The following is a 12,964-nucleotide window of genomic DNA, read 5'->3' as shown; positions in this document are numbered from 1 at the left end:
CTGGCTTGACAAAGCCCTGGCTGGGATGATTTAGTTGGGGTTGGTCCTGCTTTGAGCGGGGGTTGGACTAGATGACTTCTGAGGTCTCTTTCAATCCTAATCTTCTATGACTCTATGATATCAACACTCCGGGCAGAGGTGTTACCTGGCCTCCAACCCCCCTCCTGGGTTCTCATGTTACATGCTCAGATATGCTCCCTTCCCCAATGCAGGATCCCCTGTAACCTTCCTCAGGGAGTCCACTTGCAAAAACACACAGACTGCCGCCCCTTGCAGATTGCCGCCCCAAGCACCTGCTTGGGATGCTGGTGCCTGGAGCCGGCCCTGGCTGAGTGAGAGGCTGGAGGAAGTTTCAGTTTGGAGCTGGCTGGGAAATGGAGAGGGGCACCCCAACGGGGCTTGGGCTTCCCAACGGGGCTGTGGCTTCCCTGGGACCCCCCAGATGGACCTAACTAAAGGGGGTCCTGTTGCCTGTACCAGCAAGACCTGTGTTGGACTGTGTTCCTGTCGTCTAAATAAACCTTCTGTTTTACTGGCTGGCTGAGAGTCACGGTGAATCGCAGGAAGCCGGGGGTGCAGGGTCTGGTCTCCCCCACACTCCGGGACAGGCTCAGGGCGAGAAACAGATGTGCCAATGCTCAGAGAGGTGCGGCTCCAGGAGGTGGAGGGCCCTGACCCCGAGAGAGAGTGGACCCCCGAGAAGGGCTGTCTCACGGAAAGGGGCACCCCGCATGGACCGCACGATCTGTGAGTCCGTGACAAAGTGCTGTCCGAGGGACGCAGCCACCACCCCGTCCCGGCAGCAAGGCATCAAGTGCTGTGGGCTCAAAGCGAGGCTGACTACGGCCCAGCCTCAGGGCTCCCAGCATGCCTTGCAGCTACCAGCCGCTGTGCACCGCCTGTGCTGACAGCTCCATAGAATATCAGGGTTGGAAGGGACCTCAGGAGGTCATCTAGTCCAACCCCCTGCTCCAAGCAGGACAAACCCCAACTAAATCATTCCAGCCAGGGCTTTGTCAAGCCTGACCTTAAAAACCTCTAAGGAAGGAGATTCTACCACCTCCCCAGGTAACCCATTCCAGTGCTTCACCACCCTGCTAGTGAAAAAGTTTTTCCTAATATCCAACCTAGACCTCCCTTGCTGCAACTTGAGACCTTTACTCCTTGCTCTGTCATCTGGTACCACTGAGAACAGTCTAGATCCATCCTCTTTATAACTCCCCTTCAGGTAGTTGAAAGCAGCTATCAAATCCCCCCTCATTCTTCTCTTTTGCAGACTAAACAATCCCAGTTCCCTCAGCCTCTCCTCATAAATCATATGCTTCAGCCCCCTAATAATTTTTGCTGGCCTCCACTGGACTCTTTCCAATTTTTCCACATCCTTCTTGTAGTGTGGGGTCCAAAACTGGACACAGGACTCCAGATGAGGCCTCACCAATGTTGAATAGAGGGGAATGATCACGTCCCTCAATCTGCTGGCAATGCCCCTGCTTATACAGCCCAAAATGCTGTCAGCCTTCTTGGCAACAAGGGCACACTGTTGACTCATATCCAGTTTCTCATCCACTGTAACCCCTAGGTCCTTTTCTGCAGAACTGCTGCCCAGCCATTCGGTTCCTAGTCTGTAGCAGTGCATAGGATTCTCCCATCTTAAGTGCAGGACTCTGCACTTGTCCTTGTTGAACCTTATCAGGTTTCTTTTGGGCCAATCCTCTAATTTGTCTAGGTCCCTCTGTATCCTATCCCTACCCTCCAGCGTATCTACCACTCCTCCCAGTTTAGTATCATCTGCAAACTTGCTGAGGGTGCAGCCCACACCATCCTCCGGATTGTTAATGAAGTTATTGAACAAAACCGGCCCCAGCACCGACCCTTGGGACACTCCGCTTGATACCGGCTGCCAACTAGACATGGAGCCGTTGATCACTACCCATTGAGCCTGACAATCTAGCCAGTTTTCTATCCACCTTATAGTCCATTCATCCAGCCCATACTTCTTTAACTTGCTGGCAAGAATACTATGGGAGACTGTATCAAAAGCTTTTCTAAAGTCAAGGAATAACACGTCCACTGCTTTCCCCTCACCCAGTGTGAGCAGAGAGGGCTTTGGGGGTGGTCGGGGGAGGATCCTGTTGCATCATGTATCCTGGGGTGGGGTGGCTGGCGAACAGCCACAGAGAGACACTGCCTAGGGCCCCCTCATTCTGGCGTAACAGGCAGCGCCCCCTAGTGCCTAACTGCAGTACTAAGGTCAGCACTGACGGCAAGCGGAAAGTACAGACTGCTGAGCCCCCTGCCCCACTCCCCGCAGCACGGCCCCACCTACTGACCCCTCCAGCCCCTCCCCCGAAGCACAGGGCAGGGTCTCAGTCCAGCCCCTCTCTCCACTTCCTGCAGCGTTTCCAGGAGCTGCTATTTAGGGCCCAGGGGCCGGGCCATGGCTAGTGCAGTCCCTCTCCTGGGCACACGCTGAGGCCAGGCTGAGGGAATGTGGCTGAGAGCCGACCTCAAGCCACAGGGTTCAGCTGAGCCGGCTGCAGGCTCTGGGCGCCTGGTGCTGGGGAGGAGACCTGCTGCTAGTCACCCCTGTACTGTCCCCTCTAGAGGGTGCTGGCTCTGATCCGGCCTCAGGGCAGGGACTGGCTGGCTCAGGGGGCTCTGTGTGTTGGGGGCAGGGGCATGTGGCTGCCCCCTCCCAGTCAGGGGTGACCCTGATACCCCAGCTCTAGGGTGGGACCTGATATTGGCGGGGCTCAGAGATACATGGGGCGTGGCCTGTTATTGAGGGGTGGAGCCAGCACCCCCTAAAGGGGAAAGTTCAGCACCAAGCACCCAGAGACAGGGACTGCACTAGCCACAGCCTGGCCCTGGGCCCCAAATAGCAGCTCCTGGAAATGCTGTAGGAAGTGGGGAGAGGGGCTGGAAAGAGACCCTGCCTGGTGCTTCCTCTGCGGCTGTTCCCCAGCTGCCCCACCCAAGAGCTGGCTGCATTACCAGTGTAAGCAGAGTCAGGATGAGCTCTACCCTGACATCTGGCGGTGAATGGTGGCGAATGAGGAAAAGAACTTCAGGGGCTGGTCTTGTTTGCATAGGCACACCCACCCCACCTAGCATGAGCCCTCAGGTGCCCAAATGGTCACTTTGGCTGTTGTGGGATCCCCAGTTTCTCTGTTATTGGGGCAGGAAGAATAAAGTGTTGTTATCCTGATTATGTGAATCAAGGCCAGTGGAACTGTTTTATGACAGAGGGTCTCACCATCAACTAAGTAGCACTCGCTAGACAAGGGACATGTGTTCCAAAACCCAGTGAATTGAGAGAAACTGAGGACAGGTATTTGTACTTGATAGTATGGGTCTATTTTGAGGGCATGAAATACCAGTTCCCTCTCTTCTTTTTCCTCCACTGTGAAATACCAGAGTTAATTTTGATTTCATAAAGGATCTAGTTACAGACTGCTATGCTGAATTCACTTTGGGCCAATGGTGCACCAGCGCTGGGGCTCCCTTACTACAAGCTGAAATCACTAAAGTGCTAAGATTGCCAGCTGCTCAGATCACTGAGTGCTGTGTTGACTAGTGGGGGAGCTTGAAGATATATTGCTAAGCAGCTGGCCGAGCAGAGCAGTTTGTGGGACGGCAAGCGGAGCTGAGCAGTTTGCGGGCCAGTTGGAGAGGCCTGTGGGATGGTGAATCGAGTGGAGCAGACGCCTATGGGACGTGGAGCTAAGCAGCTGGCAGAGCAGAGCAGTTTGTGGGACAGTGAGTGGAGTGGAGCGGAGCCAAGCTGAGCGGAGCAGTTTGTGGGCTGGTTGGAGTGGCCCGCGGGACGGCGAGCAGAGCAGAGCGGAGCAGTTTGTGGGACGGCGGGAGCAGCTCACAGGATGGCTGGTGGAGTGGAGCGGCTCGTGGTGAAGGCTGCAGCAGAACCCCACGGAGAGGCGGGGCAGTCGGCCTTGGACCATGTAAGGTGCCCCTTAACACTCTGTGTGCCCCTTTTCTCCCCCACCCCGAATACAGGATGTAAGAGGATCCAACCTTTCCCCCCCGGAGCCCCACCCCCACAAAGCCCTCACTGCTCACACCTGGAGCAAGTGCTTGAGAGCAGCAAGGCATTGTGGGAGCCCTGTTTCCCAGCTGTGGTTGGCCTGGCTCTGAGCCCACAGTGGTTGACACCTCCGTGCTGGGGCGGGGCAGTGGCTGCGTCTCTCAGACAGCACTTCCTCCCGCTGCACCGAGAGTGGCCCCGGGGCCCCGGCTGCTGTCAGCAGAGAGGCAGGGCCGGGCGCGGGGGATGTAGCTCCCAGCCTCGGCCAGTTCAACCCAGTATGGAGCTAACTGGCCTCCTCCCTGTGCTGGGTGAGTGACACACCCAACCAGCTTCAGTCCCTGCCTTGGTTCCCCTCTTCCCCTCCGCTGTTCTCCCTTGGCACCTGCCTCTTTCCCTCTGCTCCCCTCCTTCAGCCCCTGCCTCATTCACTCTCTGCTGTTGGTCTCACTCTTCCGTTTGCTTTCTGTCTTTTTCCTCTGTCGCTCACTTTCATTCTTTCTCTCCATCTCTTGCTCCCACTCACACTCCTCCCCACAGCCCGGCCCATTCACTCTTTTGTTTCTCTCTTCCACTCCGTTTCTGTCCCCCAAACCCTGACACATGTTGGTGAGGGCTGCAAAATGACTCAGCTTCCTGCAGGTCTTCGTGCCTTGAGCGTGGCTGATAAGACGCTGTGGCTCGGCTTGACCAGATTGTGTCCATCAAACAATAAATAACATGCAACATCTACGCTCCTCCTCTTTCCCTTGTCATCCCCTCTGTGTCTGTTCGTTCTCTCCTAGTCACCTCCTGCTCTTCTCCTTCAGCCTGTCTCGTTCCCTCTCTCCCTCCATCAGCCTTCCGCACCTCGGACTCCTGGGTTCCAGAGAGATTAACAGGACCAGAGTCTGTTTCCAGCAGGTCCACTTTCACAGAGGTAGACTCTGCATGGCACCCCTCACACCCGCCTGGGTCTCCCTCCTTGGGGCTTTTCCCTGGTCCCCAAAGGCAGCGGCCCCTTCCCAGAGCTTATGGGGGCTCGGTATCTCCTTTGAGCTCTAGCTCTGCAGCTGGTTATTCTCTGCTGGATGAGGCTGTGCCTCAGTTTCCCCATTGCCCTGCAGCACAGTGTCTGCTGCTGTGCAGGGAGCTGCAGCACGGAGCCTCAGCGTATTGTCTAATGCAGCCCAGACCCCGCCTGAGATCAAGCCCCCCGTTGTGCCAGGTGCTGCACAGACTCAGATCAAGGCCCCCCAAGTCTTGCCAGACACTGCTCACACCCCAGCTGAGATCAGCCCCCCCCATTGTTCAGAGGGCCCCCTCGTGAATACACACAGTGTCTCACCACAGGGGGTGTCCCTGCCACAGACCCCACAGCAGCTGCCTGGCCTGGTAGAACCTTCCATTCATTCTCCCCTTGATGTGATCACCCATCGCCCATGGGCAGCTCCCGCCGACTCCCCTAGGTGGGAAGGATGTTCTTCATGAGCCGCTTCTCCCTGGGGCTCAATGTTTCCTTCCTCCTCCCAGCAACAGAACTGCGCAGTTTGGGACAGAAAGAGTCATGCCTTTCTAATTGAAATTGAGTTTAGCAAATGCAGCGAAAGCAAGAGACAGTGATAAAGGTTAAGAATGGTAGGAAGTGTGTGTGTGTGTGTGTGTGTGTGTGTGTGTCCCTGCTGCCCCCTGTTGGAGGATATGGGAATGTGTGTGTGTGTGTGTGTGTGTCCCTGCTGCCCCCTGTTGGAGGATATGGGAACTTCTCTCTGTGTGTGTATATGTGTGTGCCTGCTGCCCCCTAGTGGCGGGGATGGGCCATGGAATTGAAAAGAAGCCGTTACATGGACTATTTCCTCTCTCAGAACCAACAGTGGAAGAAGAGAAAAATTGAGTTCCACCAGCATTTCCAAGGAGATGTTAGTGACTGTTCCTAGGACAGCACAGATGGCTACCCAGGCCCTAGTGAATTTTGGATTTGCAACCCCTGCATTCCATGACCACAGCTCTAACCCCCTGAGCTACAGAGCCTCGCCCCAGGTAGGAGCATGAGGATAATGTGCTATTAAAGAGTCTGGTGGTGTTACTATAAAGTCTAGCTATATACCCGAATGCACTGTTGGCCTTTAACACTGTGGTTTGCCGTCTTTTCATACCCCCATGGGTGCAGGCATTAGGAGAGAGACAAGGTGATATCTTTTACCGGACCAACTTGTGTGGGTGAATGAGGCAAGCTTTCTAGCTGCAGGGAGCTCTTGGGAGCGTCCCTCTTAATACTGTGCTCTATTAACTACGTTAGAGGCCCAATTATTTCCTTTTCTGAGCTTTGCCTTTAGAAACTTTCATTTCTTCTGCAACTGCATGATAGTGTCAGATCCGGTCTCTTTACATCCTATTTCAGCCTAGAGGCTAGAACCTGTGTTGTTTACACTGTTGACGCTTGCTAGTCACAACATTTTATATTTTTCCCCTATTTGCCGAGGGGCAAAAAGAAAAATACTCCTAAGAACCTTACTGTGAATCTGCTGCTCCAGCCCTAAGACGAGGTGTATTTGTCATTATCTGAAGCAAAACTAAAAGAATTTAAACATTTCAGAACCTTACCAAACCACACTGTTTAAGACGCTAACTCAACTCTGCATCAGTGGTTTTCAACCTCCCCTCTCCCTGCATTTGCAGACCCTTCTTAGCATATGCGCAACGTGCCTCATAGAATCATAGAATATCAGGGTTGGAAGGGACCTCAGGAGGTCACCTACTCCAACCCCCTGCTCAAAGCAGAACCAATCCCAACTAAATCATCCCAACCAGGGCTTTGTCAAGCCGGGCCTTAAAAACCTCTAAGTAAGGAGATTCCACCACCTCCCTAGGGAACCCATTCCAGTGCTTCACCACCCTCCTAGTGAAAAAGTTTTTCCTAATATCCAACCTAAACCACCCCCATGGCAACTTGAGACCATTACTCCTTGTTCTGTCATCTGCCCCACTGAGAACAGTCTAGATCCATCCTCTTTGGAACCCCCTTTCAGGTAGTTGAAAGCAGCTATCAAATCCCCCCTCATTCTTCTCTTCTGCAGACTAAACAATCCCAGTTCCCTCAGCCTCTCCTCATAAATCATGTGCTCCAGCCCCCTAATAATTTTTGTTGCTCTCCGCTGGACTCTTTCCAATTTTTCCATATCCTTCTTGTAGTGTGGGGCCCAAAGTGTGTGGCCTCATGTAGCAGGTGAGCAGGATTCATCACCAAATTTGGCCCAGGTACTGACGGGGAGGGTGACATGAACGCGGACCCCTAAAGAATTTCAAATGGAGGTGCGGCCGCCTTTGGAAATGTTAGTTTACGGACCCTGAGGGATCTGCAGACCACAGGTTGAAAACCACCACTTTACATAATGCATGTCCCATTCTTTAAGGAGTAAAGCAAGTTTAGTTTTGATAAGCACGTAACTACCGCAGATATTTTAAGTTTTCTCAACATTCCTGTGTGTGTGTGTGTGTGGGGGGGTGTTCCCCAAACAACACAATTTTTCCAGATGTGGGCTATGGGCTATAATCTTCCCACCTCTGATCTAGGCCCCACATCCAGTCCAAGGGGTCATGGCTTCAGGAAGGGAGTCGGGTCCAGTGGTGACAGCACTTCAGGAGCTGGAAATCAGGATCCTGGCCTGTCAAGACAACTTGGAGTCCCAGTATATCCCCGCAACACCTCCCATTTTCTCTTCATTACACAGATACTACAGATTTTGGGGGGGTGAAACTCTCACCCCCCTCATTAGCCCTTTGTCTCCTGGGGTCTTCTACTCCCTGCTCTGGCAACAGAGCACCTCAACATCCACACAGCTGCTCCTTCCCACCCCCATCCTCTGCTGCCCATTATGCAGTATAGCCACCCCTTCCTTATACTCAGCACATTGGTTCCCCCGCTGACCTCTCCCCTCCACCGCTCCCCTTAGATCCCCCTTCCCTCCCACTGCTGAGCATGGATCGCATGTCCAGAGCAGTGCACCATGGATCCGCTGGGCACCATAGGCCAAGCTGAAAGGATGCCAAGGGCCTCCCTGGGCTTCTGCCACGGACACCCAGGCTCAGGGGATACCCCATCTTCTCAACTGTCCTTTGGAGGAACCTCTTCCATGTGCCAGACCCCTGAGAGGGACCACACGTCCTTCAGGGTCGGCCACACAACCTCCCTATCTCCTGGATTGAGTCTCTGCTCCCCAGCCCTCCATCTTCACCCCCTAAGCTCTGCCCAGTGAGGGCAGATGAGGGAGATGCCTGGTAGAGGCTTGTCCACCCGTGGAGGAGCAATGCACCTGAGTCGGGATTTGCAGGGACACTTGGCAGTCAAATGCCTTATAGCAGCCTTCCCCCTTTTCCCCTCCCACTGGGTAGCACTGTCAAGTAGAGAGGGGAAACTGAGGCACATGCCAGCATCGTGAAAATATTGCAAAAAATTCTTCCCTTTGTCACAGCTGGAGACAGATATAAATCCAGACAGAACAGGGGGCAGGCCAAAAAGACGGCAACTGTTCAGCTTAGAAGAGAAATGACTGAGGCGGGAGGGGATATGATTGAGGTCTATAAAGTCATGAAGGATGTGGAGAAGGTGAACTTGGAAGGGTTATTTAAAAGGGTGAGGGATTACCCAATGAAATGGACAGGCAAGAGGTTTGAAACAAACAGAAGGAAATACTTCTTCACCCAATGCACTGACAACCAGTGGAACTCACTGCTCGGGGATGCTGTGAAGGCCAAAGTAAAATTGGGTTCAAGATGGTCTGGGACTCAACCCTGTGCTTGGGGTGTCCTAAATCTCTGTCTGCCGGGAGCTGGGACTGGATGACAGGGGATGAATCGCAGGATAAATTGCCCTGTTCTGTTCCTTCCTTCTGAAGCATCCGTGACTGTCAGAGACAGGATAGCGGGTTAGATGGACCATTGGCCTGACCCAGTCTGGCCGTCATTACAGTCTAACAGCTGCTCTGAGCAACTGGCAGACCCGGGAAATGCCCTGATGCTTCTAACTAACTGTGATGGGCTGGACTAGCCCAGAGGCCCCCTGCTGGAGCCCTCAGGGTCCTACCACACTTGTCACAGGTCAGGAGCAGTGGAGAGGTCCTCCAAGGAGGGTAGAGTGGCTGCAGGGGAAGCAGCCAATCAATGCCCAGCAGGGCTGTATAAAAAGGAGCTACAGAGCCAGTGCAGCTCCTTGCTAGAGCTAGAGGCGCATGTATGGTGTGGCAGGTTCAGGGACCTGCAGCACGACAGGCAGCCCGGTGCTCGTAGGGACTGGGGGAGCAAGGAAGAGCTCCTGGCTGGCTACTAGGCCTCAGCTTAGCTGAGCCCTAAGCTAAGGATAAGGCAGCGGTGAAGGCTGGGGCCTGTAGCTGTGGGTGTGCCCAAGCCCTCCTGAAGGCCACTGGGGAAGGGCCTACAAGTGGACATCAGCAAACCCCCAGAAGGGGACTGAACTGTCAGGAGCCCCAGCTGAAAACTGGGACCAAAACAGAGTAAGGGTATGTCTACACTACCCGCCGGATTCTGCCGTCGACTCCTGTACTCCACCGCGGTGAGAGGCGGAAGTGGAGTCGATAGGGGAGCGGCGGCGGTTGACCTTGTGCTGTGAGGATGTGAGGTAAGTTGACCAAAGACATTCTCATAGCTGAAGTTGCGTATCTTAGGTCGATTCCCGTCCCCCTCCCACGCCTTAGAGGAAGAGAGGGAGGGAAGGAAGCCTGGAGGGAGGAAGCCGTGGGGGGGGTACGGCCCAAAGGCAGGGCTGGGACTGATTTAAAGACCATGGACCCACCCAACCAGTGGGGGCGCTCGCGAGAGGTGGGTGCTGACTCCATTACACTAACCCAGATGAAGATTTCTTTAGTGACCTGATGAGCTCCCTGTGGCTTGAAAGCCTGTGTCTCACCAACAGAAGTTGGTCCAATAACCGATATCACCTGCCTCACTACGTCTGTTTCAGCTGGGCCTAACGACTGGCCATGGATTGAAATAGAGCAGGTGGCCACAGGCCAGGGAAAGGGGTAGGACACCCTGAGGGGAGAGATCAATGGGATGGCAACTGACGGCATGGCTATTTTGGGGGTGATGGTGGGTTTAGCAAGGTGGAGATCAGCTAAAGGGAGTGAGAGCGCTGGGGAGAAGGGGCAGGTGTGGTGCTGTGAGGAAGAGACTTTAGGGAGGTGTAGCTTGGAGCAAATGGCCTGTCAGCCCATTTGAAAACTGTAGGAAGATCTCGGTATGTCCAGAGGACCCTGCTTTGCCTGCTTCTGGCTCTGGCTCGGGATGGTCAGCGTCCAGGATCACACAGACCTGCCGCTCCATACCGGCTATGCAGGTGTGTTTGTGGGGGTGACACCAATGCAGTAGCCATTGCTGTGTGTGTCTCTGAGCAGGAAGGAGACCCAGCGTTGGGTGTGTGTCGACCCCGTAATCACACGGAGGGCAGGACACACAGACCCAGTGCATTGGGGCGGGGGCCAATAGCAACCCAGCCACTGCCCTGCCCTTGGAAACCGCAGGGCGCAGCAGCCCGGGGGAGCCAGCCGACGCAGGGAGCCTCACAGCCGCAGAGAAACAGCTGGCGCTGTTGTGGTTGCAGAGATGAGTAATAGGCCCACCCGCCCCCGCACTGCGCCATCACCACCTTGCAGCCCTGCCTCGAGGAGCTGAAGGGAAATACTGCCTCCACAGTGTGAACAGGGCTACGGGTGGTGAGATTTAATCCTTTGGTGCCCCTGCCACATCTTTGATCTGAGCATCTCACCGCAGTCTGCAGCTGTGACAATCCCCATGTGACAGAAGCGTGATCCCCAATTTATAAATGGGAAAACTGAGGCACACAACTCAGTGGAGGGGGGAAAATTGAACCCAGGAGTCCCGCATCCCAGGTTCTTCCTTGTTTGACCACTGGATAAGCTACCTCTAGGCAACACAAGTCATAGGCAAGATTCAGTCATAGGAAAGCGGATGAGCTCTGTGTTGTGAGCAATCGAGCAAACTCACGGAGAGCGTTTGAGCTGGCAATTTGGGGAATGCATCAGATCTCTGAGTCCGGACTCCTCTGCTTGGCCTATGATCCTCCTGTGAAACCCATGCAGGCCAGGAGCAACGCAGACTGGCATAGCTTCTCGTGCCATTGTCCAATCCCACCTTGTATGGGAGAGACACATGGGTGACATCAGTGCTCGGAGGAGGATCTCTAAAGCACCGCTGGGAGCAGGGCAGGGGAGCCTGTAGGGGGCACTGTCCCTTCAGAGTCAGTACTGACCTCAATCCCCGAGTGTGGCTCTAGGAGGCGCTGTGCTGTAGGGAGCAGGGCAGGGGCTCAGGAGGGGGTGTTCTCACTCTGCAGTCAATGGTGACCCCAATTCCCCAGCATGGCACTAGGGGGCGCTGTGGTGTCTGGTTTAAAATGAAATACTCCTTCGTTCACTGCTCGTGGTCATCACAGGTCCCTTGGCATTTTCACAACTCGTTTTGCCTCCCTCAAATTGCAGCCTCAATTGAACCCAGGTTTCTCCAGCCCCCTGTGATGCTCTGTACCTCAGGGGAACACCCTGCACCCCCATGTTCATCCATGTAAAATGATTCTGTGGTATCCAATGAAAAGTTTGTCATGTCAGGTGTCTTCGAAAGGCCCATGATGCACTGGGTATTGTTGTTATAGTGATGTTATAGGTTGTAATTTCATGTATATAGTTTTGAGGCTGAACAACCCCCCCTTCCTTTGGGCCCTTTGGGACTATAATCAGGTAACGCTCACCTGACCCTGAAGTGGCAGGAGGGGGCGGGGGGCAAAGCCAAGAGGGAAGAAAGAACATGATAAAAGGGAGAGACGTTTGCCCTGCTCTTCCTCTCCCTTCCACCTCCATCTACAGACACCACCGCAAAGCGACTGAAGCGCTGATCAAAGGGGAGAGCCTGGCTGAAGGGCAGCCAGCCAGCCTGTGGTGAGACGCATCTAAGTTTGTAAGGGCACTGAAAGTGTTAAGACCAGCTTAGAATGCGTTTTGCTTTTATTTCATTTGACCAAATCCGACTTCTTGTGTTTTGACTGATAATCACTTAAAATCTATCTTTGTAGTTAATAAATCTGTTTGTTTATTCTACCTGAAGCAGTGCGTTTGGTTTGAAGCGTGTCAGAGACTCCCCTTGGGATAACAAGCCCGGTATATATCAATTTCTTTCTTAAATTGACAAACGCATATAAGCTTGCAGCGTCCATAGGGCATAACTGGAAACTGTAGATTGGAGGTTCCTATGGTTGTGTCTGGGACCGGAGATATTGGCTAGTGTCATTCAGTTGCACAAGCCAAGGAGCAGCTTACATGCCAGAGGCTGTGCGTGAACAGCTCAGGAGTGGGGGTTCTCACAGCAGAGCAGGGTAAGGCTGGCTCCCAGAGTCAAGGACTGGAGTGACCAAGCAGATCACTGGTCTAGATAACACCAGGGGAACATCACATCCCCATCTCTCGAACAGCTCTTCCAGGCACCTCTTCAAGAGCTGCCATGTTCCACCCTAGAAGTGGCTGCATTTTGGTACTGGGGGCCAGATCCCCTTCCGCAGTACTTGCCCTGATGCTGCTAAACTGCTGTCAAACCATCCCCCAGAAGTGGCTGCATTTCAGCCCTGGGTGAAGATCCCTTTGGAGGGGTAGCACTAACTGTGTTTAAGAGTGGTCAGTGCTCACCTCACTCACCCCCAGTGGCTGCATTTCAGTGGTTTCTTAATGTTTCCCAGTATTGGATGCTCTTTTGATGCTGGGGATGTTGCATAGATGTCTTGCTCACACGCTCTCCTCCAGCCGTGTGTGTGTCCCTCCCTTCTGCCCCCTACTGGAGGGGATGAGATGTGTGTGTGTGTCGAGGCCACTCCCCTATCTAACCCCTTAATAAAAATCAATTTGATTTCATTTTGTTTAA

At 53.8% G+C, this 12,964-nt stretch overlaps 1 protein-coding gene across 1 annotated transcript in view; it reads right to left on the bottom strand.

Annotated features, from left to right (window-relative positions):
• LOC123347462 overlaps positions 1-10,363 on the bottom strand; it is a 145,690-nt gene extending 135,327 nt beyond the window's left edge. Inside the window, exon 1 of the mRNA XM_044984877.1 lies at positions 10,303-10,363. Coding sequence (XP_044840812.1) covers positions 10,303-10,363 — 61 coding nt within the window. The remainder of the gene's footprint in view (positions 1-10,302) is intronic.
• Between the last annotated feature and the right edge of the window lie 2,601 nt (positions 10,364-12,964).

This window comes from Mauremys mutica, chromosome 13, assembly GCF_020497125.1.
Source record: "Mauremys mutica isolate MM-2020 ecotype Southern chromosome 13, ASM2049712v1, whole genome shotgun sequence".
Taxonomy (NCBI): Eukaryota; Metazoa; Chordata; order Testudines; family Geoemydidae; genus Mauremys; species Mauremys mutica.
The sequence above is the reverse complement of the archived record's forward strand: the minus strand, read 5'-3'. Positions and strand labels throughout refer to the sequence as shown.